The 26621-nt window shown below is 44.4% G+C and overlaps 1 protein-coding gene across 1 annotated transcript in view; it reads left to right on the top strand.

Annotated features, from left to right (window-relative positions):
- NIBAN1 (niban apoptosis regulator 1) overlaps positions 1-25714 on the top strand; it is a 183783-nt gene extending 158069 nt beyond the window's left edge. Inside the window, exons 7-14 of the mRNA XM_019976440.2 lie at positions 178-282; positions 595-757; positions 5989-6176; positions 10576-10737; positions 12311-12421; positions 14526-14633; positions 18644-18755; positions 20779-25714. Of these exons, the coding sequence (XP_019831999.2) occupies positions 178-282; positions 595-757; positions 5989-6176; positions 10576-10737; positions 12311-12421; positions 14526-14633; positions 18644-18755; positions 20779-21914 (2085 nt within the window). The 3' untranslated portion in view covers positions 21915-25714. The remainder of the gene's footprint in view (positions 1-177; positions 283-594; positions 758-5988; positions 6177-10575; positions 10738-12310; positions 12422-14525; positions 14634-18643; positions 18756-20778) is intronic.
- Positions 25715-26621: the final 907 nt, after the last annotated feature.

The following is a 26621-nucleotide window of genomic DNA, read 5'->3' as shown; positions in this document are numbered from 1 at the left end:
CCACAGAGTATTGAGTAGAGTTCCCCGTGCTCTACAGTAGGTTCTCATTAGTTATCTATTTTATACGTAGTGGTATATATATGTCAGTCCCAATCTCCCAATTCATCCCACCCCTCACTTCTGCCTTGGCAAGTAGAAATAGAGACACAGATATAGTGGCTGTCTTCCTCTCGACAGATCCTGAGTAACCTGGTGATGGAGGAGCTCATGCCAACCCTTCAGACAGACATCCTGCCTAAAATGAAGGGGAAGAAGAACGACAGGAAGAGGGCCTGGTTTGGGGTGAGTGATGATTCTGCTTGGCCAGCTCTGCTGCTCAAAATGAACATTCCCTTCCCTTCTCTTTTTAAGGTCTTGTTTTTCTTTTTTTTTAATACGTAATTCCTTCCCTGGGTGGAGAACTGCCCAGTCTGCTCAGTCTCATATACATCAGGACTAATCCAAACAAACTCAGACTTTGAAAGAAAAATTAGAATGTGCACACGGTTTTGTTTATGTTGCGATCATCTGTGATTAACCCGCCCTCCTGTGCTTGACTCCATCAGGCTCTGACACATGACAGAGCTCCAATCTGTGTGCTGTTCTCTGTTCCAGCTCCTTGAAGAGGCCTACCACCTGGTTCAGCATCGAGTTTCAGAAGGATTAAGCGCCTTGAAGGAGGAGTGCAGGGCTCTGACAAAGGGCCTGGAAGGAACCATCCGTTCAGACATGGATCAGATTGTGAACTCAAAGAACTTCTTAATTGGAAAGATCAAAGGTCAGTGGAGATAATGCCTGCTCCTATGAGCTAGATAAGCTGTGCATTTAAAGCTCTTCCACAGGGTGAGATGTCCCAAGTGGCGCTAGTGGTAAAGAACCCTTCTGCCAGCGCAGGAGACGTAAGAGATGTGGGTTTGATCCCTGGGTCGGGAAGATCCCCTGGAGGAGGGCACAGCAACCCACTCTAGCATCCTGGCCTTGAGAAGCCCATGGACAGGGGAGCTCGGCGGGCTACAGTCCATAGGGTTGCAGAGTCGGACACGACTGAAGTGACTTAGCATGTACATGGTGAGAATTCATAGTTTCAGAGGAGAATTAAACTGAGGGACTTTGGGAGAAAGTGGTAATACTTGTAATAGGAGCATGCTAGTGGTGCTGTTAAGGGTCTGGACCTCCCCATGGAAACTTCAGTGACACAGGCTGGAGGGCATAGTGCCTCTTGCCTGTAGTGGTGCCTGTATGTCCTGATCCTGTACCTTTTACACCAAATTGTAATGGCTCTGCCCTGCCCTCCACCTGCTGTAAGCTCTTAAAGAGTAGGGCCATGCCACCCCGGTTTACTCAGGTATTCCTTGTGCTTAGTATCGTGTCTGGTGTATGCAGACTCACAGTGAATATCCAAATCAGTGAATAATGGATTTTCCTTTAATAAGAAAAAAAGCTTTTGGGTTAGAGTCAATAAATCTAGATCTTCTAGATCTTCCTCCACTTATCATAGGGTTACGAGCCAATAAACTCATCATAATTGAAATGCAGGCATTTAATACGCTTGACCTACCCAATATCATAGCTTAGCCTAGTTACCTTAAACACGCCCAGAACACGTATATCAGCATATAGTTGGGAAAAATCACCTAACGCAAGATCTGTTTTATTATAAAGTGTTGAATAGCTCATGTAATTTATTGAATAGTGTATTGAAGGGGAAAAACAAAAAGGTTTGTCTGGGTACAGAATGGCTGTCACTGGGTTGGTTGTTTATGCCTGTGATCCTGTCCCTGATGGGAGCCGTGGCTGTTAACCCTGCCCAGCATCCCAAAAAGAGCATCATACTGCATCTCACCTGCTCCGGAAGAGATCAGATTTCAAAATCTGAAGTAGTTTCCCTGGTGGCCCAGACAGTAAAGAATCTGCCTGCAATGCAAGAGACCCAGGTTTGATCCCTGGGTGAGGAAGATTCCATAGAGGAGGGAATGGCAACCCTCTCCAGTATTCTTGCCTGGGAAATCTCATAGATAGAGGAGCCTGGTGGGCTACAGTTTGTGGGGTCACAAAGAGTCAGATACAACTGAGCAACTAACACTTCTGCTGAATGGGTAATGCCTTCTTCACCTCGTTGTAAACTTGAAAGCTTGAAAGTTGAACCGTCCTAAATCAGGGACCCTCTGTGGCCCCAGCTCTAATGTCAGCTGGGTATGTGGGTTCAGGGAGATCACTCAATTTCTCTGTGCCTTGGTGCCCTCCTCTTGAAATCACAAGGGCCCATGCAATCAGGGTCTGCATGCTGAGGCTCTTGGATCAAATCCAGCCTGCCACTATTTTTATAAGTTACATTTTACTGGAAGATGGCTGTTCCTACTCCTTTCTGTATTGTCTGGCTGCTTTGGCACTGCAGGAGCATAGCTGAGTTGTTAGAACTGAGATCATATGGGCGGCAAAGCTGAAAATGTTCCTGACCTGGCCCTTGACAGAGAAAAGCTTGCCTCTTTCCTCCCAGGAGGCTTTAGATGGCCTCTAAGAAATTCTACAGAATAAAATTCTACACTTCTGCCTCCTACATACCCCAAAGCACACCACACTGAACATCATTTCAGAGGGAAGCATGCTGGCTTATCTGTGATTGTTTATCAGAAATTTTCTTAGGTAGTCAGTTTTCAAATTATTCACTCAGTCATTCATTCAAAAGACATTCACAAAGTGAGTGCTTTCTGAGCAAGGTGATGCAGCTTTAGCAGCAAACAGGGGAGATCTAGTTCCTGTGTTCAAAAGACGTGGAACCTAATGGGATTTTCCGCTTGGAGGATTATCCTCTACACTTCAGGCTCTGTTCATACTGCAGCCTAGCTCACGCTGGGCTCTTCTAACAAGTCCTCCTGAGAGTAGGTTGCAGGAGGCATTACTAGAGCCAAGGCGTGTGCGTCTGAATCTATTGTTTATCTGTTCATGCGATGCCTTCTCCAGCCAGATATAAATTAACTTCAGACTGCTTTCTGGTTCCTATTACCCAGGTCTCTTATTCCTTTATTAGTACGACTGATCTGGAGTTGACTGTATGTTGAAATGCTTTATACAACTTAAAATGGCCAACACTAAACTGCCACAGCCAAATACATTCCTGTTGACTGGAGCTGAGCTGAGCTGAGCCTAATGGTGGCCATTCTCTTGGCCTGAATTAAATGAGTCTCTCTCTCTTGCCTAAATCCCTTCACATAAGATGGAAAAATATTCTGCCCTGGACTGGTTTTGGTTTCCTAAAGGAAGCCTTGAAAGGAAGTCATGATCAGATCTTTTAAAAATGGAATATCAGAAACATATTTTCATCAGGCCTCTTTTCTTCCCCTTTAAAACAAGAAAGTGCACATCGAGCTGCATTGATAAAGGGCTTTGGATTTCAAAAAAACTTCGGGAGTATTAAAGTAGCTTTCTCTCCATTTCCTCCCATGTGATTCTTGGCTTAAATTCTGCTGCATGAATACTGAATCATTTAATAAGCATTTATCCTGCCCCTGCTGAATACAAGGCCTATGAGGCGCCTAGGAAGAAGAGAAGTAGAAGAGAGTAAAAGTCACATCACAGACACCAAAACAGAAGGAAAAAATATGAAAAATGCCACAAAAGAGGCAAGAACAGAGGGCACAATGATTCCCAGGCAGGAACCACTTCAGCTTCAAAAAAAGTCATGTGGGCCCCTGACAATGAGAGGAATGTTTTAATGTCAGTTGATTGGAAAGGATGATATTACTCACAGATACAGTAAGAGCTGACAGTTTCTGAGTACTTCCAGAGGATCACACACAGTTCTGAGCATTTTGAACACAGCGAACTCATTTAATCCACACCATAACCTTCAGAGTACTTACTATTATGAGCCCCATTTTACAGATAAGAAAACTGAAGTAGAGATGAAGTAATTTGCCTGAGATTCCGAAGGTAGAATGTGAAACAGTCAGACCAACCCCAACCCGCAGCTCCAGGGTTTTCTCTCTTCATCACTCTGCTCAACTGAATTAATGTATGGCTCATGAATTAATGTGTCACAACACATGATTCATCTCTGCATCCCTGAAAAATAGCAGAGCATACTTGTGTGGGATGTAAAATTTATTTGGTCATTAGGGAAACACCAGTAGACTGTAGTTCAGGAAGCTGGGTGGTGGTTCAGGGCATTAGGCTGTTCCGAGTGGGTGAAATTTGAACTTGGCCTTGAAGGGGTGAGTAGGATGTTTATAAACAGAAGTGGAGGAAGGAAGGCAGAGGTGGAAGGAACGCTGGATAAAGGCACAGAGAGGGGGGCTGGAGCCCATGGTTGTACATAGGCAGGGGGAGGTCTGGCAGAGAGGAGCATGGCCACCCACGACCCCTCCCTGTGCCTGTCTCTGCCCCTACCCAGCAGGGCATACCAGCCAACTACTAAATCTTTACTATATATTAGCCATGACCATGATTGCTCTGAAATTTCAATTAGACACTTTTCACATAGTTCTTCTCCCAGAGTTAATTTATAAATAATTCATTTATCCTCCTAGCAAACAATTTTGCATTTTGGTATCAAGTAAGTTAGTTATTTTTAGGAGTCATAGATTGTTTCATTGAATTATACAATAGAAAGGGTTTTTTTCCCCCTAGTAATTCTATGATCTGTTTAATATTTTCTATCTCAAATATTTATAAGTACATAATATCAATAGTATTGGTCATGTCAGATTTTCAGAGTAAGAGGCAGTCTGATCCTTTGTAACCCTGTGAAAGATTTCTGCAAATTGAAGTGAGAACGTGGCCATTTTCTCACTATAAGCAAGTTATTTGCTAATAGAAAATAAGAAGTCTATTTGAATTGTGAATCTGGATCTGAAAGTTAGGGTGTGACCTTGGTGGAATCATCTGACATCTCCCGGCCCCCTTCCCCATCTGTAGGATGAGGACCTGGACATCAAGATGTATCTGTACTTCCCTTCTCAGTTCTGTGGTCCTATAACAAGGCTCGGTGGCTTACCGAGCTCCACAAAACTAGCCTTTCATCCACAGAGCAAGCTCAAGCCTTTTCCAGTTCAGATATCCTTTACTGCCACGGTACTTCCCAACCTGGCTAATCATGAAAATTGCTTCAACACTTAAACAAACAAACAAAAAAACAGATTTCCATGGCTTATCCAGACGTACTGGATCAGGATCTTTACTATGGTCCTCTTCTAAATCAAAGAGCAGTGTTTCCTCTGGGAAGTAAGAGTATGGTTACATTGTTTAAATCCTTTCCTAAATTTATTTGAATTGGCAGGTAATTACTTTACAATACTGTGATGGCTTTTGCCATACATCAGCATGAATCAGCCATAGGCATACATGTGTCCCCTCCCTCCTGAACCTTTTAGTCCCTTTTTATGATTTTCTGTACTCTTTATATTTTTGTCACTAAGTTTGTCATCCTTGATTATCAGGAAAAAATAGCATGTTTTTAAAAATTGGGTGTGGGGATGGGAGGCGGTGTGGCAAACCGATTGGAATTTGTTTCCATTTGGCCTAAAAAGAAACCATACTTGAATTTTTTAAAAGGCCCTTGAGGAGAGGGGAGGAAAATTGAATTAGATCAACTGATTAACTCTTAGAAAAAAGAATTAAAAACCTAATAAATGTGTTTTTAGAAGACAAACTATGAATTTATAATGGTGATGATTGATAGGAAATAGATGAGTCATTAGCATTTTCATTTTTTTGTATTAAGCATTGTCTATTCATAAGGACCAAGCAAAAAAATGTATTTCATCCCAGGGCAGAGGTAATCTTGGGGAGGGGTTTCTCTTTGTTCGAGTTCTCAAGGAGCGATTCTCTTTGATGGCTTTCCATCCTGGTGAGTACCGGCACAGGACGCACTGGGCTCGTCTGTGTTGCCTGCTTGAGTTTGTGTTGGCTGTTACATGTCTCCATGGGGCACTGTCCAGCCTGGCCTGGCTCCAGTGCCTCTGAATCCAGTTTTGCCATCACTCACAGTTTCCTGGCTATTTCCTACCTCAGCGATGGTGGCTCAGCCAGCAGAGAGAAGCTGTGCAGAGAGTGTGCAGCCATTCCTGGGGTCCATTCTGGAGGAGCTGATGGGACCTGTAAGCTCGGGATTCAGTGAACTGCGCTCACTCTTTGAAAAAGAAGTGGATGAACTTAGCCAGAGCTTTCAGACCACCAAAGACAGTGCCCAGCTAAAGGAGGTAGGGTATGAAGCGAAGGAGTGGAGTGTGAATGGTCTTTTTGTGAGTCTTTGCATTCATTCATTCTTTTTTTTCTCCTTCTCTCTCTCCTGTCTTTTCTTCTTCCCTGCCTTCCATTCATATGCCTTTCCATTTATTCATCTAGTCTTTCTGTCCTTCATTCATCCACATTATTCATTCATCCATTCATCCATCTTCTACTTGATTTCCTTTATTAATGGTTTCATGTTATGAAAATAATAACATGCTTGTATAACTTAAAAGTGAAGTCGCTCAGTCATGTCCGACTCTTTGCGACCCCATGGACTGTAATCTACCACACTCCTCCAACAATGGGATTTTCCAGGCAAGGGTACTGGAGTGGGTTGCCATTTCCTTCTCCAGAGGATCTTCCCGACCCAGGGATTGAACCCAGGTCTCCCGCATTGTAGGCAGACGCTTTACCATCTGAGCCACCAGGGAAGGTACTTGTATAACTTAAACAGTATACAAAGATATTTACATAAAGGCAAAATTAATCACCATCGCTCATACCCACCTAATTCTAGCCCACCCCCAACTCCTAAAGTATCTCCACTTCTAACTCCTTGGATTAACCCATATAAATAGGTCAGTATGTGTTTTCACATGCTTTGTCCTTGCCTGTACGAATATATATGCATATATCCTCATTTATATATGTTTTGTGTTTTGATTGATTTGCTTCCAAAAGCATGACAAAAACCAATGTTTCTCAAACTATGTTCCTGGGACTAGTATCATCCTCATTATATGACTGCTAAAAATGCAAATTCTCAGGCCGCACCCATGAGCTACCAGATCAGAAACCCTGGAGTAGGGCACAGCAGCAGTCTGGTTCAACAAGACCTCCGGAGGACTCGCTGTATCCTAAAGTGACAGACATAACTGGGCAGCTTTATTTTACACTTGCAGCATCATGATGAACATCCCTACAAGTCAAGCCAGTGGATAAAACCAAAAAAAAAAGCCTTTATTTTTTTATGCATACATACACGAAATTGTATATAAACAAGATCATTTGTTAGTATATTGAGGTTTCTCATGGTAGCCCTTCTAAAACTTAACTTTCTCTCCTTCCCCCACATCCCCTCCTCCAACTCAAGCAACTAGTGTGAACAACTTAGCATACGCTATTCTGTGCTTTTCTCCATGTTCATATAGCATATAAAACACATGTTTTGTGGGATATATTTTTTTAGGTTGTTTGCTCTTAGAAAAATGGGATTATATTATGTATATATTGCTTTGCTTTTCTGTTTTCTTATTCAAAAATACCTCATGAAACTGTTTTTAAGTTAGTGTTCTAGTTCTAGTTCATTTTTTGTAACAGTTGCATAATACTTCATGTACCAATATACCATGATTCATTCAACCATCCAAATGTTGCTAGCACCAGGAACAAAGCTGCAATAAATAACCTTGTAACATATATTCATTTACTTTGAAGCTTTTATTTATATGGGATCTGATTCCTAGGACAGGATTGCTAGATTGAAAGGTGGGAATTTTTCTCATGTTAACTGATGTTTCCATTGACATCCCCCCAAAAGGATTTAGATTTTACATTTCCACCAATTGTACATGATAAAGGGCTTTCTTTTCATCAGCCTTAGGGAATCACTTGTTCAACTTTTTGCCAGTCTTACCCAAAGAAATGCAATGCCAAAGAATGCTCAAACTACTGCACAATTGCACTCATCTCACACCCTAGTAAAGTAATGCTCAAAATTCTCCAAGCCAGGCTTCAGCAATATGTGAACCATGAACTTCCTGATGTTCAAGCTGGTTTTAGAAAAGGCAGAGGAACCAGAGATCAAATTGCCAACATCCGCTGGATCATGGAAAAAGCAAGAGAGTTCCAGAAAAAAATCTATTTCTGCTTTATTGACTATGCCAAAGCCTTTGACTGTGTGGATCACAATAAACTGTGGAAAATTCTGAAAGAGATGGGAATACCAGACCACCTGATCTGCCTCTTGAGAAATTTGTATGCAGGTCAGGAAGCAACAGTTAGAACTGGACATGGAACAACAGACTGGTTCCAAATAGGAAAAGGAGTACGTCAAGGCTGTATATTGTCACCCTGTTTATTTAACTTATATGCAGAGTACATCATGAGAAATGCTGGACTGGAAGAAGCACAAGCTGGAATCAAGATTGCAGGGAGAAATATCAATAACCTCAGATATGCAGATGACACCACCCTTATGGCATAAAGTGAAGAGGAACTAAAAAGCCTCTTGATGAAGGTGAAAGTGGAGTGTGAAAAATTTGGCTTAAAGCTCAACATTCAGAAAACAAAGATCATGGCATCCAGTCCCATCACTTCACGGGAAATAGGGAAACAGTGGAAACAGTGTCCGACTTTATTTTTGGGGGGCTCCAAAATCACTGCAGATGGTGACTGCAGCCATGAAATCAAAAGACGCTTACTCCTTGGAAGGAAAGTTATGACCAACCTAGATAGCATATTCAAAAGCAGAGACATTACTTTGCCAACAAAGGTTTGTCTAGTCAAGGCTATGATTTTTCCTGTGGTCATGTATGGATGTGAGAGTTGGACTGTGAAGAAGGCTGAGCGCTGAAGAATTGATGCTCTTGCACTGTGGTGTTGGAGAAGACTCTTGAGAGTCCCTTGGACTGCAAGGAGATCCAACCAGTCCATTCTGAAGGAGATCAGGCCTGGGATTTCTTTGGAAGGAATGATGCTGAAGCTGAAACTCCAGTACTTTGGCCACCTCATGCGAAGAGTTGACTCATTGGAAAAGACTCTGATGCTGGGAAGGATTGGGGGCAAGAGGATAAGGGGACGACAGAGGATGAGATGGCTGGATGGTATCACTGACTCGATGGACATGAGTCAGTGAACTCCGGGAGTTGGTGATGGACAGAGGGGCCTGGCGTGCTGTGATTCATGGGATCGCAAAGAGTTGGACACCACTGAGCGACTGATCTGATCTGATCTGATCTGACAGGAGCAAAGTGGTAACTGATTTTTCCTCTCCTGTCTGTTTAATTGCTATCGTAAAAAATAGACATATTGCAAATTATTTGACAAGGGGCAAGTTTGACAGCATGGTTTTGGTCATTAATTCTACTTCAGTGGAGTTTTCTAGAACTCATTTCTTAAGGGAGTAATATTTTCCTCTTACAAGCACCATGAACGTGGGCCCTTGTTAAATTTTTCTTTAGAGAAATCTAGAAATCTAGATTTATCTCTTTTCTGTGACCTGAAACTCAGACAGCAAGCACATCCTGTCTGTTCACAGTTACCCTGTTACTCCCCAGTTGTCCCTAGGCCTGTGTTTTCAGCACGCTTTTCTGTTTTCTCTTTCTCCACCCACCCTCTTATTTATTCTAGAACTCCAAAATTCAGTTTTTAAAATCAGTTTTAAATAGGCTTGGAAAATAGGATGCACTCTGTTGGGGAAATCACTCATAGTGTAAGTCTGTGTTGGTAATATTTAAAGTCTCTAGCAGGTGAGGTCTATTGCTGTCCTCTTGCTGGAAATTGCATGGCCTCATTGATCAAGCTATCACTTGTATAGACTAGAGGATGGGGAACCCCAGTTTTTAAAACTAGGCCATGCTTCTTCCTATCTCACTCCCTCCCCATCCCGGCACCCCCCATCTACTAGCAGAGAGAAGCCCTTGGGCACAGACAGAGCCTCAGTGAGCTCCAGGGACTCTGGCTTTACTCTCAGAGTCCCGGAGTCCAGGGGGCATCTTGACTTCCCTGGGATTTTCTGAGAGGGATATCTCTCATGAAACAAGGCTCTGGAGGCTTGTGAGCCCAGCAGCAGTTCCACATGCCAAAGAGACTTCCTGAACTCTTGAGCTCTGGAAGTGGGTACTTGGAGTCCATCAAGAGCTTGACAAGACTGGAGTCCCATGGAATGCATTCCTGGATGTGTCCATTGTCCAGTTGGTTCTTCTACCTGTCTCCATCCTGGCAAGAGAGCTGTCCTAGGGACCCATCAAAGGAGGGAAATAAAGACAATGAAGATATCACATATATAGGGATCTGAGAAGTGATTCACTCTAATAACATATATTTGATTGTTTAGAATTTATGTAATAGTCATGCAGTGGGCTTCCCAGGTGGTACAGTGGTAAAGAATCTGCCTGCCAATGCAGGAGGCACAAGAGATGCAGGTTCAATCCCTGGGTCAGGAAGATCGCCTGGAGGAGGAAATGGCAACCCACTTCAGTATTCTTGCCTGGGAAATTCCATGGACAGAGGAGCCTGGTGAGCTACAGTCCATGGAGTCGCTAGGAATCAGATATGACTGGCAGTTGAGCACACACATACACAAAAGTGGTGTAATATAGTTCCTAGGTCTGAAAGTGTGTTGTTTTCCCTTCCACCGAAATTCAGCATCTAGAGCAGCTTATGGATCTTCCGCTGGATTCCGTGAAGATGGAGCCTTGTTACAATAAAGTCAACCTGCTTCAGGAGCACCTTCAGGATCTCAAGAGCCGCTTCAGGTTCCCCCACATCGATCTGGTGGTCCAGAGGACGCAAAACTACATGCAAGAGGTAGGGGCGGCGGGGTCATCTGTGGTGGAAGAGGATGGGGCTGCAGAGAATCACGCGCAGCAGATGAGACAGGTGTGCTGGCGTAGCTGGGGAAATGGGGCCCTTCTCTTTAGCCATCATGTTGAGTGATGACGTGTTTTGTCCTGTTCCAGCTGGCTCCATTTTTTCCATGTTGATGAGCATCATAGAGAAGAAATGTCTCAGGGAAATAGAGTAGCATTAATTGATAGTTAATTGATTTGTCAAGTCAGTGCTATTAATGTTGGCTTCACATTGGAATCATCTAGGGTGCTTTTAAGAAATACTGATGTCTGGGCCACACTCCCAGTGATTTTGATATATTTTTTTGGTAATTCAAAAAACTTCTCCCACTCCCATTCCTGCTGCATTTAATATGCAGCCAGAATGGAGAACCACTAGCTTGAATCAATTCTGTAATCTAGTTAAATCAGTCAATCAATCACAATTTTAAATTTGGATTTCTTGAGTCTATTTCATAGATTCCTTTTCCTTCCCATAAAGAACTTTTTCTTTAGGAACAGGGATGAATAGCACAAATTCGTTCCATAGTCTAACGCTTTCTAAGAAGGAAGGGTGGGATCACTGAAGCCGTAAGAGCACAATTCTACTTTACAGATATTCCCGGGGCGCTTCCTGTGGGCTGGACATTGTGCCAGACCCCACTTCAGGGAGCTGGTAGTGAGACAGATTCTTAAATAAATTCACTATGGCGTTGAAAGTGCTGAGAGGAAAGCTATTATGTTGGATGCTTTCAGATCATAGGCTTGGGGAAGAAAGGAGCTTTTTTTTTCTCCTTAAAAGTTATAGGCAGGATTAAGTGGCACATTTTATTTATTATCTAAGCTCTAAGTTGTGAAGGATTAAAGATGAATGGGGAGCAAAATTGGCCAACGGCTTAACTGAAGCTCCTTGGACAGCAGTGGACAGTGGTGAAATGGATACAGGCATAAGTGCAGAGAATAAGAAATCGGAACCACTTCCATTTCCTAACCCATGAGTGTGACAGTCACGGGCTCCACTGAACCTTGACCCTGTCTCCTTTCCCAGCCTGGCAGAGAAAGGGAGAGAAGTAGGGTGGGAGGGTGAAAAGTGGAGTCAGAGACGTGCTGGGATGGTTTACATCCATCTGAACGGAGAGGATGGAGCCAAAAAATAATTGGAGAAGCCTCCCACCTCATTTCATTAAGCTCTGGCTGCAGGGGATGGGAATAACCACAGGAAATGATGATATCCCCCATCCCATGGTCTTGGGTTTTCCAGTTCCGGGTGGAAGGAGACATGAGAAGAAAAGATACATACACGTGTACATACCTGTATACATACAGGTACAGGTGTGTGTGTTTCCCAGCCTTCTGCTGATCTCATTGTGGTTGTGGGCTTGTGCATTTCACAGAACACAGAGTGGAATGAGGACTTGTTGCCCTGGGTGACTCCCAGGGCAGTGACCATCTCCGATGGTCATGCCCTCCTTTCTCTCCAAGCTGACTTTGACCCAAGGGTGGCGATCCCAGCTTCTGACTGCCCTCTGTTTCTGTGTTGCTTTGGTTTCTAGCTGATGGAGAATGCAGTATTCACTTTTGAGCAGTTGCTTTCCCCACATCTCCAAGGAGAGGCCTCCAAAACCACAGTCGCCATTGAGAAGGTTAAGCTCCGAGTCTTAAAGGTAAAATTGTTCTCTCACTTGCGGGAAGCATGAAGCAAGAACGTGACTCATTTCTTTTGTTAAGTGGAAAATATCAAGCTCTCTCTTTGACTTGCCTCCCCTTTTAAAAACAGTGCCTGGTCTTTTCTCCCTGGTAACAAGTGACGATCATCTCGCGGCAGTTCCCCTTCGACTGTCGTGCCTATTCTGCCATCTAGTGGCTACTTTAGGGACCACAGGTCCTCGCATCATTCACCAGCCAGAAGTGACATGTCTTAGGCTTACTTACATAGCAATTAGACTTGATATTGACTGTCCACTATAAGCAAAGAATTGTGATAGGTATTGCATGGAATATGAAAATATAAAACACACACTGTCTTTCTTCCGAGTTTGCAATACAGTAAAACCCATTTAAATTAACAGTTTTTAGAAAAATCAAAACCTCATAGCTAACCCTAATGCATATATATGGAATTGAGAAAGATGGTAACAATAACCCTGTATACAAGACAGCAAAAGAGACACTGATGTATAGAACAGTCTTGTAGACTCTGTGGGAGAGGGAGAAGGTGGGATGATTTGGGAGAATGGCATTGAAACATGTATAATATCATATATGAAATGAGTCGCCAGTCCAGGTTCGATGCACGATACTGGATGCTTGGGGCTGGTGCACTGGGACGACCCAGAGAGATGGTACGGGGAGGGAGGAGGATTCAGGATGGGGAACACGTGTATACCTGTGGCGGAATCATGTTGATATATGGCAAAACCAATACAATATTTTAAAGTTAAAAAATAAAATAAAAAAAATTATAAAAGAAAAACCTCATGGCAAAGGAACTACTTCAAGGAAAGGACAGCTGCTGTGTGAAATTGTTTTAAATGTGCTTTGTGCATCAGTGTATCTCAAAATAGTTGTAATAATAGGAGCTTGCATGTATATAGGGCATATCTTTAAGCTTTTTAGAAAAACTTATCCTGTTTCATTTGATCCTCACAAGAACTTGACTTACGTAAGCTTAACAGGCTACTTGAGCTTTGAGCTAAAACTATCCCTAAACTTAGTCCACTAATTTTTTATGACCTACTTTCCCTAAGCAGAGCTTTGGAACAGAAGATCAAAGTTTCACAGAGCCTAGGAGGTGGCCCCTGAATTTCAGACCTGATCTTAATACCTCACAGGCAGTAGGAAACTCTGGCAACCAAATCAGTGAGATTAAAAGCAATAATTGCCATGGTAACACACAAAATAATGAACTTGCCATTGAGAAAGAAAAGATAGTATCAAGGTCAATGTCCCCTCCCACGGCAACACAATTTTTACCTCTCAGGAAAGTCCATCTCTTCTCTGGACACTTTAAACTACAAGAACATACTTCCCAATGCTAAGTCATAATTCTCACCACTGAGAATTCTAGTTCTACACTCTTTTCTCATGCCCTTCTTCCACATGGTAGTCTTTGGTTGTTTGAATACACTATGATTTTACCCCAAGTTGTCTCTGGCATAAATCTCTGTAACCATCCTTTGTGTGGCCTGACCATTCTGCACACATCCCTGTGGCTATGCTCCGTTTGTCTGTACCCTCTCCCTGAACCCCCTTTAAAATCAAACCCGGGTCCCTAGACTTGGCTGTTCCATGTGTCAATAGGACATCCTCTTTCCTATTCTAGATACTGAACTTCTTTGTTGAACATACCACAGTGCTAATGTAGCTGTGAGCCACTCTCTTCTTTGGCAGAAATCATTACAACCTACCAATCCCGCTTTCAGGATGTAGAGTGAAGGAAGGAGATGATCATGGCTCCCATGCACCAACCCAAGACAGGGGTGATGAAGTTTTAACCCAATGCTCTGCTTTGATCTTACCTCAGTTTTCGTATCTGTAATAGGGGAGGCGGAGATGGGTCATTATCAGTCATAAGCTCTATCTGCAATGTGAGAGAACTGCATAGAAAGATCTCTGAAACCTTTGAACACCACTAGAGTCCTCAGTAATTAGGATGGGAGGGTGGGGGTGGGAAGGGAGACGAAATGAGTTGCTGAGTTTTTTGTTTACGCAAAAGTTAACAGGTTGTAACGTTGTATTTAGCATACATTTCTATCTCTGTACCGACAGCAATATGATTATGACAGCAGCACCATCCGGAAGAGGATATTTCAAGAGGCGTTGGTTCAAATCACACTTCCCACCCTGCAGAAGGCACTGGCATCCGTGTGCAAACCAGTAAGGAGATGGGTTACTCCAGAACCTGCTTTTGTTGCCTTTGAAGTTCAAGTAAATTTTTTTTGGCCATGATGCACTTACAAGCAGTAGATGACCAGGGAGGGGGTCAACACACTTTTCCTGTAAGTGGTCAGGTGGCAGGTATTTTAGGCTTCACGGCCATATTATTTCTGTTGCAATCACACAGTTCTGCCGTGATAGCACAAATGCAGCCATGCTGCTGCTGCTGCTGCTGCTGCTGCTAAGTCGCTTCAGTCGTGTCCGACTCTGTGCAACCCCATAGAGGGCAGCCCACCAGGCTCCCCCGTCCCTGGGATTCTCCAGGCAAGAACACTGGACTGGGTTGCCATTTCTGATGACCCATAAACAGATGTGCAGTCTGTGTTCCAATAAAACTTTATTTACAAAGGCAAGCAGCTGTCTGGATTTGCCAATCCTTGGACAAGACAGAATCTCAAAGGGTAATGATCTGAGTTTGAACCAAGTTAAGGGTTACAATAGAGTGCCTACAGATTGTTCCTCATTATGGTGTGACACCCCTCACCCCCACCCACCCACCACAGGCCCAACACAGCCTCTGAAACTTGACCACTCCATCCAGGAAAAGACCTTAAGTCACACAATTTCAGAAGGATATTTGTAATTTCAGTAATATTTGCTTACCGAAGTCAATGAAACTAAAACCATCGAAAGCTTCTGTGAACACTAGGCAGCTAATGACAGCCATGCTTGTGAAGGTGTGACTAGGTCACATCTTCAGTGCAGGGTCACAAGTGAGCCAACTAAGGAGGCCAGGTCAAGACCTGGGTTCAAGTCCCGGCTCTTCCACATATCAGCTCTGGGGCCTTGGGCAAGAGCTTTTTCCTCTCTCTTGGCCTAGATTTCATCTAGAAAATGGAGGTAATAATACTTTGCAGTATCCTTCTTAAGACTGAGAAGCCCAGGGTGACACAGTGACCATTCGATGAGTGCTTGCCACGTGCTCAGCACTTTGTATGGACTGTCTTGTTGATCCTCATGACAACCCTGTGAGCAGGTACCGTTTATATCCTCATTGCACCTGAGGGGTTAAGTAATGGGACCAAAGTCGCAGAGCTGGAATCCACCAGAGTTTGAACTCAGCTCACACTCATTTGATAACATGGGATGTGCTCAATAAATGGTATTTACTACTACTTTTTCTGCTGCTTCATGTTCTGCAAGGTGGGACCTTTGCAAGGCCAGCTCCCTCTTGGCACAAATACTAAAGAGCTTTTTAGAATTTAAAAAGGCCTTTTTTGCGGCTTAGAGAGTCTCCAAACATTGGAACATTAAAGTCCATTGCATGAGTTATTTTATTGGAAAAATTTCCTTGATCATTTTTATATTCTGTACATACTGTTTTTCTTCAGAAAGCCAGAGGCATACCAAGTACCTGGCACTTATTTCTGAGGGTAAATTTCTTTCATAGAAAAGGTTTGATCAAGTCAGGGCAGTAAAGAACCTGCCTATATGATTGTCTCTTGCCTATGATTTTCCATCTTATGGCTGGAAAAGTCCAGCCATTCAAAGGATGACTCGGTCCACCTTGGCCATGTCTGCATGCAGACGTTCTGTGTAGGGTATTTTTATTTTCCAATCCCAAAAGCAATGTGGGGCCTTGGAGCCACGTCCTCCCAAGAGAGGAGAAGGGTTAAAAAAAAACCCTCTTCCTGTATGCTCCTCTCTCTCCAGCCATCTGCAGAGTTATACCAAATCTCTAAGAGGCGCTTGTGATTTTTAATCAAGAGAGACCGGTTTGGAGAGAAATTGAGGCCTGGCATTTTCAGTAATGAGAAATAGTGTATCAGTACCAAGAAATGTAAAAACATCTGGATTTACAGAGAGGGTGAACTAGGGGAGCATTTGCTTCAGGCAAAGATTCTTTAGTTTACTCAAGTGTATGTCCCTTGGTTCTAAGATCTGCGGTACTTAACCCAGGCTGCACGTTAGAATTGCCTGGGGAGATTTTTTTTTTAAATTCCGATTTAACAGATCCAGGAAATTAATATGCGTCACGATTCAGTCAATTCAATATAGAAAACCTGTTTTGTAAAGTTGTGCACATCACAACAGGATAAGTGCCCCTCGGAATGATTCTTTTCCACACAATTACTTAGCTGGTTGAAAGTTCAAAGGCCTGCTGTTTATTCAGCGAACATGTATAAGCATGATCCAGGCACGTGTCCAGCCAGCGTCCCTGTTTTGTCCTGGGCTTCACAGCCTAGAGACAGCAGACAGGCACAGAGCGCACTTTGCGATGAGCATGGCAGGAGCTTTGTGGGGAAGAGAGGTGGCCGAGTTCGGAAGAGGGTGCCCAGCTCTGCCTATGCGGATGGAGAGGACTTCCCAGAGCCATGTTTTCTCCCAGTCCTGAGGGATGAATAACAGGGAACTAAGGAGTGGAAGATCACGTGGGGAGATGAAAGACACAAACCTCGTTTTGCAGAAGAAGAGAGAGGCACAGAGCCGTGAGCTGGCTTGCCCAGGGCCCCGCAGCCAGGCCAGGGCAGTGTGCAGTCCCTGAGCTGCGCTCTGCCCATGTGGCTCTTATCCGTGTGTCAGTCTTATCCCATAGACCCTCTCAGGGTCATGGAAGCTCATGTCTCTTTAATCCTGTGGCTTTCCCTAGGGTGGGCAGAGAGGGGTCCCATTATTACCCACTGGGATCCGGTCCTGGGCTACAGACCCCCCATCCTGGCTCTGAGAGTCTGAATGGGGTGGCTTCTGATGGCCTGCTGTAAATCTCCTCCCTCCAGGCGAAAGCCATCGAATCCCACTGCTAAGACCCTGGCTCTCTAAGAACCAGGGGTCAGGAGCCCCCGTCCTGCACTGTCAGGGGCAAGCGTTATGGAGTTAATCACACGGATATGACTTGGCTCATTTTGATCCCTTCCTTGACCTCATGCTGATAAAAGGCAAGCCACGTGGAGACCCTTGGAAAGCAGGAAGTGTTGAAGGATTTTGTGTGATGCCTGGATTGTCTTAGAATCACGGAGTTTCCGGGCCAGCTGGAGGGGAAGAGGAGACTGTTTCTCGAGAGTCTGTGACTAGGGATTCTCCACACCTGAGAACGGGACGCATCCTAAGAGTTAAACATACATCTACGCTGCTGCTGCTGCTACTGCATCACTTCAGTCGTGTCCGACTCTTAGCGACCCCATGGACTGCAGCCTACCAGGCTCCTCCGTCCATGGGATTTTCCAGGCAAGAGTACTGGAGTGGGTTGCCATTGCCTTCTCCGACATCTGCTCTAGGACCCAGCAATCTCACTTCTAGGTATACACTCAAGTAAGCCCTAAATCCACAAAATCATACACAAGAATATCAATAGCAACTATGTTCGTAACAGTCAATATCCAGCAGTAGGAATATAGATAAACAGCTTTAGCTTGTCCATATAATGAGTGCCATTTATCAGTAAAAAAGAATGAACTACTGATACATGCAGCAACATGGATGAACCTCCAAAAACAAACACAAAAAAAGAGTACAGGATTCCATTTGTACAAAGTTAAATAACAAGGAAAACTAATCTAGTGTGATAGACACAACATCAGAGCTTAATCTCTTGGTGAGTAGTCTAGACTGGAAAAAGGGGTGATGGAAATGTTTACCTTGATCTGGGTTATGGTTATCTGAGTATATTTATATATTTAAAGTTGTTGAGCTCTACTTTTAAAACGTGCGCATTTTTCTCGGTATAGCTTACACCTTAGTAAAGTACTGTTGGCATTAAGAAAGAAGAAAAAGAAGGAAACGTCCAGACCCACTGACAAGGCCTTGAGACATCAGGGTCTCTGGTGTCTGCCCCCTCGAAGGGCATAGAGCGTGAACCCAGTCCAGGGCATGGTGTCTGGGGGAAGGAAGCAGGTGACCAATGCTTCACACTCCAAGGGGGAACAAGAGGGACAGCTGTCCTTTCCAGAGCTCCTCTGCAAACTGGTGTCTCATGCGTTGTCCCCTTTATCTTCTTATCTCTCCTTCTCCAGGAACTTCAGAAATATGAGCAGTACATCTTTGCAGATCACACCAATATGATCCATGTTGAAAATGTCTACGAGGAGATTTTACATCAGATCCTCCTAGATGAAAGTCTGAAAGGTATGGAGGGTTTCCCTGGTGCTGGAGAAAGCTCTAGATAGAGGGGCGCACCCCTGATGGGGACCCCTCAGGGCCCGCTAGGTTTTGTCCACAGGAATGAAAAGGGAAGAGGAAATTGACACCAAGAGCTGGGGAGACAGAGGACGAGGGACTGAAGAAGCGAGGGCCGCTGACCTCCGCTGAGCGGTTGCGGTTTGGCTCACACTCCACTGGCCCGTTAGATATTATTTCGCTTTCAATCCAAATACGAACTCTGTGAACTGGGAATTTTAAGCTTCATTTTTCAGATGAGAAAACTAAGGTTAGAGAGATTAACCTAGGGTGTCTCCTGAACAGCTGGCCTCCTCCGGCTGTTCCAGACAGAACAAAGGAAAAAGAGCTCTTCTTGGCCACAGGCTTACAACGCCTCCCCAGCCTGGAGCAGGTGATTCAGCAGCGGGGCTTCCCAGCTGCTCTGCCCTCTCAGCACATTCCTCACGTCCACTCAGCCAGACAGAATACACTGGGCTGTGACTCCGTCCTTGGCGAGTCCCATTAGGACTCTGGCTCACAGTATGCCGTGGAATCAGGCCCTGCTCAGGATAGGAGTGTAGATAGGAAAACTTTGATAGAAATACACAGGAGAGGGCTGTCCCTAAAACTATAGGCTTGAAACATATCTGGTCTCCACAAAGAAAGCTGGCCAAGCACAAGCCCCAGGTCAAAGTAGCTCATCCAATGAGATAAGGAATACAAAGATGTCATCTCAGTATCTGCACAGGAAGAGGGGCTCAGTCAAGGCCACTGCCAGTCCACCACAGCACCCTTGGGCGAATTAGGAAAAAAGGTCTCTTCCTCCAGATGGCGGGCTGCTCTCTGTCAAAAACTTGTCACCATATACTGGTTTGGTTTGAGCAGGACATGCTACTGCAGCCTGCTGGAAAATTACTCTGCTGAATACACAAATCTGTGATGTGAATGGTATCCCCTGGGGTGTGAGATTGTTGGGCACTGTACAACCTACACAGCCAGAGGGAGAGGCTGATTGTCAAAAACGTCAGCTGCTGGTTGTCGTTATTTTTTAAAATTAATTTTTATTGGAGGATGGTTGCTTTACAGTGTTGCATCAGTTCCTACCATACAGCAAAATAAATCAGCCGTACATTTACACATATTCCCTCCCTTTTAGAGTTCCTTCCCATTCAGTCTCCGCGGCACTGTTAAGTAGAATTCCCTGTGCTGTCCAGTACAGATGGCCAACAAACACAAGATAAGATGCTCAATTGCTATGTTAATTATGCTAATTATTAGAGAACTGCAAATCAAAACTACAAGGAGGTATCACCTCACGCTGACCTGAATGGCCATCATCAAAAAAAACTTACAAACAATAAATTCTGGAGAGGATGTGGAGGAAATGGTTGTTATTATTGATTTTACTCCTCTCGGGGCCTCTAGGACTGAGCCGGATGGACAGAGGCCTTTAGTTTGGACACTGCAGGTCATAAGGTTCTCTCTGCAGGCTCAGTACTAAGGACTCGTTACACGTTCAGGACTGTTCTGAGTGTAAAAGCAGAGAAACTAAGGGCCTGTCCTGCCCTAAAGGAGTGTCAGTCAAAGTAGACACACTGCAGCTGCACACACTAGCGGCTGAGATGTGGTGGGGCCTTCCAAGGGTGATACCAATGGTAGTAGATTTGACCTCTTTGAAAGCTAAGGCCATGTTTTATTCATTCATCTTTGGATTCTTAGAGCATGTCCCATAGTTGATGTCCAGTAAAAGTGTGCTGTTTGAATAAATGAATGAGTGAAGGAATGAATGAGTGAACATTACAGAGGTCCAGGGTTTGGAATGAGTCTGTAGGCTCTGGTCATCAGGGAAAGCTTCCTGAAAGAGGGTGAGATGTAAGCTGGAATTTGAAATTGGGAAATTCAGACGGTTAGAAAAGCTGAGAGGGAATTTTAGCTTCTAGATAAAATCAGAAATTCCAGATTAGTCAGGGCAAGGTTTTAACATTATGTTTTGCTTTCTGGTATCTCTCAGTGATAAAGGAAGCTGCTATCCTGAAGAAACACAATTTGTTTGAAGACAACATGGCCTTGCCCAGTGAAAGCGTGTCCAGCCTCACTGATCTAAAAACTCCTGCGGGGTCAAACCAGGCCAGCCCCGCCAGGAGAGCCTCGGCCGTTCTCCCCGGAGTTTCAGAGAGTGAGATCCTGAGTAATGAGGTGTTCCAGGAGGCAGGGGAGATGAAACAACCAGAGGTCCCTAGTCCATTGGCCAGAGAAGAAGGCCTTTCCCTCCCTGTGTCCAGCCCTCCCCCAGATGGGGACAGGCAGGTCATCGATTCAAGTGTAGATGGCCCAGTTGTGAATCTGGTGGCTACAGAGGTGACAGCAGGCACCCTGGGCACACACTTGTCACAGCCGGAGTTGGAAGAGACTCCTGAGGACCAAGAACCCACCCAGGAAGACGCAGAGCCCAGGTCTGCCGCAGGCTCCTTGAAGGAGCTCAGAAATTTGCTGACGGTGACCGCCGAAGTAACAGAGGAGTCCGCTGTGCTTGAGGTTGAGAAAGATACACATGAGGAGGCCCTTGTTCCCCAAGATATTGAAAAAGAAGAGGAAGCAACCCAAATCAACACAGAGGCCAGTCAAGCATCTGCTTCGGGTCAGGACAACTGTGAAGAAAGTGAAGTCGGTGAGGGGGAGGCCCATGGTCCAACTCCCAAGGCCGAGGCCAGCGGGGTGGAGCTGGGAGAATTTCCAGATGCTCAGCCAACCTGTGGGGGGCTCAGCGAGGGGGCTCGGGGCCCAGACCCCACAGAGGAGCCGGGAGAGGCAGGAGAGCTCACTGAGAGTGAGCTCACAGGGGATGCCTCTGGACTGGGCACCCTTGAAGGAGGAGGGCCCGTGTGCTCTGTGGAGGCTGAGGCTGTGTCCCTAGAAGCTTGCGTGTTCCGTTCTGACTCCATCAGCCCCAGGGAGAGCCAGGTTTCTGTGGAAGAAGAGGCGGTGGGCGGGAGCTGCAGCACAGCCCAGCCTGCCACCAGTGAGGATGCCCAGGAGAGGAAGGCTGACCCCGTTCACGAGTGTCAGTGGGTGGTGGAGAACGTTGCAAACACCGATACCCTAGATACACAGAGAGAAGACCCCCCAGAGCCCCCTTCAGAGGAGTGAAAGGGACAGAGTGGCCAAAGTCTTTCTTGGAACAAACTCAGCCCAAAGGGGGAGGGGGGATGCCTGCAAGTTGTTACCAAAAAAAAAAAAAAAGCATGAAGTACTTCTTTAATTTGTATAATGAAGCTAGAGGGAATTGCACACTGAGGCAAGCCTTTGTGGAACGGAACTGTCCTCCCATGAATTATGACTTTAGCATTTGAATAAGAATTACAAAGGTAATGGTGTGGGGGGGTGGGGGGTGGTGAGAGGCAGCTGAGGGGCCCAGGGTGGGACGGGGCTGCAGGGAAGGCAGAGGAGACAGCCGGGCACCCTGCACACTCTCTTCTAATGCACTTTAAGGCTTCTTCATGTTCGGTGAGAATGCGAAGGTAGATCCTGTAATCCAGCCTCACCGTTCGTCCGCAGCCCGGCTGCAGGAAAGGGAGATGGTGCGCGCCGGCCCCTCCCGCCTGCTGTGTGCGGCCCACAGAGCCTGAGCGATCAGCCTGAGACATCTCAGGAAGGCTGAGCGGAAACAGAGCAAAGCTGTGGTCTGGGGGCTGGCTGGGCCTCTTACTAATGCCGCTATCAATTTCCTACTAATTCATCTTGCTAATTCTTATTAATTAATCACTTTTTGGAGAACATCAGATGAAGCAAGGAAATTTCTTTGGCATGTTTAAGGCTGAAAGCCTTCCAAATTAGCCTTAGACTGTGCAGAGAAAGAGCTTAGCTAAATTATCAAGCATAAAGCCGACCAATTAAACATTATATGAACAGCTATTCTATGACACATGCTGTGTTAGGCATAGTAACAGAAAAGAACAAAAGAAAAAAAAGAAAGATTAGGTGCTTGTCTAGCATAAATGGAAGGATCCAAAGGAATTTAATCTAAAAGAAAAAAATATATACTGATTTTCAAAACATGACAACTTTCTTTCTTTCCATTGAAACAGTTCTGGTTTATTCCCAGGAGGGAATAAAGTGAATAAGTGAATAAAAGAAGAAAGAAAAGAGGGAAGTAAAAGGGAGAGAGAAAGGAAGAAAGAGAGAAATCAAGCTATAGATCATTAAGTTCCAAAGATATTACCAACAATGGAAATTATTTGCTCAGTTGTTCAGCAAATTGAGTCTTGTTATGTCCCAGGCACTGATACTATGGTGGAAATGGCTCTGTTCCTTTCTCCCAGAATCTGCTTTAATGGAAATAGATGGAAATACATCTTCTGAATGGATCATGATCTTTACCTGTGAGTGTTAAGGTGGAATGAACTTTCTTGCCAAAGGTTAAAAAGATGTATTCTCTTGTCCTTCAGAAAAATACCAGATGATTTTCTAAAAGCTTTACTCCCAGGTCTACATCTTGAAATTTCCTTCTACAAATTTTAATATTAGATCTCAACATTGTCCTAAGAGCTTATTTTGATTATCATCAACAAGTAGTTAATATCAGGTTTTTTTTTTTAAAGAATTTGTCCACAGTTTGACCATTTAACCAGGAACTAAAATATCTCTCTCTCCACTTCCCTATGAAGAATTGCTTGGATTTCTGGGTCATAGGGGATGAAAAATAATCAGGATACTCTCATATTGAATTGTTTCACCCTTGGCTCAGACGGTAAAGAATCTGTCTGCAATGCAGGAGATCTGGGTTCAATCCCTGGGTCGAGAAGATGCCCTGGCCAAAGGAATAGCTACCCACTCCAGTATCCTTGCCTGGAGAATTCCATGGATAGAGGAACCTGGCAGCTGTAGTCCATGGGGTGGCAAAGAGTCCAACATGACCGAGTGACTAACACTTAGTGTGTTTAGATCCTCTCATTATAGGTGGAGAAGGCAATGACAACCCACTCGAGTACTCTTGCCTGGAAAATCCCATGGACGGAGGAGCCTGGTAGGCTGCAGTCCATGGGGTCGTGAAGAGTCGGACACGACTGAGCGACTTCACTTTCACTTTTCACTTTCATGCATTGGAGAAGGAAATGGCAACCCACTCCAGTGTTCTTGCCTGGAGAATCCCAGGGACGGGAGAGCCTGGTGGGCTGCGGTCTATGGGGTCGCACAGAGTCGGACACGACTGAAGTGACTTAGCAGCAGCAGCAGCAGCATTATGGGTGGAGGGCAGAGGTCACTCCCCTCCCTGGTCCGTATTGCGCCCGTGTTCACTCATATCCTTGCATTTGGCACAAAATATTGCAATTATGTTTACTTCCTGTCTCTTCCAGGGGCCCCTTCCTTCAAGGACAGACACTAGGGTTTGGTCATCCTGTGTACTTCCTGCACACACAGCCTTGAATAATAGCTCCCTGGCTTCTCAAGTCACTTTAATATCCGTAGTGCCTAACAAGGAACTGCTTGTGTCAGGCTTCTCAGGAAATGTGAGAACTGATCATCAACCACACCGCTGTGCTGGGGCTATTTGGGGCTTGCTGTCAGGCAAGGAGATATATTTTACTTGGGCTTTTTGCCCTTGGGAGTCTTCCCTTAAATCAAGTCCAAAGTCCAAAAGGCAAGTGGCCAAATGGTCTGATGCGCTGCCCAGTGAGACTGAGAGCCAAAGGAGCAGTGCCCAGCCTCCCCAAGGACTGCCCTTTTCTCCGGGAGAATGGTGATCTGCAAGCAAGGAGGTCCTGGCGCAGGCTAAGCCCATGTATAAGCTTCTAGCTTCCTCCCTTTTGCTCACCTCAGGGCTCCTGGCCCCACTTGGAAAGCTGAGAGATTTTTCCAACCCTCAACGACAGTACTTGTCACTTCATTGGATGAATGAACATCAGTGTCTACCCATCCGCTGGTAGAGGAGACCAGAGATTAAGAGGAAGTACAGAGCTGAGAAAGCAGAGTTTTTCTGTACATATTTCACAAAAGACATGTCCACTAGATTAAGTCAGGTGACTGTTCTATTTGATGATAGAACAGGAAATTAAAGTGCATTAAAATTTCCTTGTTTTCACATGTTGAGTGGAATAGTTTCCTATTACTGGGAGTTTCTCTTGCTTTTGATACAGACTTGTCTAGATTGCTTCAGTGGTTTCCAGGTTGGAGCAAGGTTATTGTGATTTAAGTGAGCAGCAGGAAAAGCCTCTGCAAGCTGCTCAGGGGCTCTCTCCTATGGACAAATTTCTTTGAAATGCATAAAACCTCAAGACATGGCTTTTGGCAAAAATTCCATGACTAGTTATGTTTTATTGACCTTTTACAAAGAAAGGATATTTTCCTTAAAAACGAATTTGCTTATCAGGTTTTCCTTTGCAGCTTAGAGCAGAGTCAGTAGTGTCTTGCATTATTCAGAGTAAACTCATTTCAAAAAAAATGCATTTTGGAGACAACAAGGAAAAGATTCCAGTTTGTTCAAAATTTTTAGAAAGAGACTGAGTATGAAGAACTATGGGTCTTCATGCTCCATCTTCTGCATTTTACTACAGAGATTCTCAAGTCTGGTTTCATAACCTTCAGATTAGAGGTAGTGATTTCAAAGGGTTCCATGATTCTCTCAAATAAGTGATTTTATTTCTTTATAAAAAGTGCTAAATGATGTATGCTAACCTAGCAAGTTTAATTTGGGGAAGAGAAAGACATCACTGACAAAAATAAATAATACAGTTTCACTTGGTGAAAAAGTCAGTTACATGTACCTTCTTTACCAAAAACAAGTGGGTTTTACAATTTGCTTCTGAAGTCTGCAACCTCAATAAGGAGATCTACACTGCGGATTGGTTTTTCTGGTCACTATATAAAGCAAATAAACGTAAACCACTTTGTAACCACATATTTACCCTGCCAAGTGCCTATATTGCAATAAAATGTTTGTCCTTGAAAAAGTGTCCAGACGTCATATTTATTTGGAATAGGGCTGTTTTCATCTTTTAAGCAAATGTCATACTTGAGCTGGGAGGAACTCCTCAGAGATGGAAAAGTGAGTCAGTGTAGTACAGAATTTTACTTTTCTGCCATCAGGAAGGAATCCACAGGGAAGTCACTTAATGGCAGTTGTAATCATGCTTTTAAAATGCATATGCTAATTTCTGTGGGAATCGGATTAGGTCTATAATACAATAATAGGCAATTACTCTTGATGTAATTGAATTGCTGTTCAAACAAATTTGTTTTCAGTGGACAACGCTGAGCAATATATCCATTCTTTCTGTAATTATAAACAAAGCAATATTTACTCACTAGTATCCACAGTTGCTTATTCATCCATAAATTCGTTCATCTGAAAAACAATGATTGTGCATCTGTTTTATGTAGGTGCTCTAGTGGGTGTAGAAGACACAGAAGTATATACAGTGGACATGATCTCATATCACAAAACTCAAATTCTCAGGGTGGACACAGCCAGGGAGAGCTCAGAATGGGTGTTTGCTTCTTCACTTGGCAGAAGACTTTTCTATGATCTCAGCTTTAACTTTACACCAACAGCTTCAGGCAAGAGAGGAGGCATGTTGGAGAAATCGTGTCCGGCAGTGATGGGGACACTTGGTGTGGCATAAGCTTCCCTCCTCCATCTCCTCCTTCCATAGCAAACTTCTGGTGGCTCCTCCAGAATTTCTACTTTGGGTCAATAATCAGATTGGAATTGGAGGTGAGGGGGATCATGAAACCACTTTTGTATGTCTTTTTCTTAGATTGTCTGTCTATCCGGTGTGTCCAGGATGGAAGTGATGGAGGTCTCGGGAGGAGTCAACTAACAGCTCTTCTCTCCTCACAAGCCTGGAGCCACTCCAG

This window comes from Bos indicus, chromosome 16 (genome assembly GCF_029378745.1).
Source record: "Bos indicus isolate NIAB-ARS_2022 breed Sahiwal x Tharparkar chromosome 16, NIAB-ARS_B.indTharparkar_mat_pri_1.0, whole genome shotgun sequence".
NCBI lineage: Eukaryota > Metazoa > Chordata > Mammalia > Artiodactyla > Bovidae > Bos > Bos indicus.
This window is presented reverse-complemented; position numbering and strand designations above follow the sequence as displayed.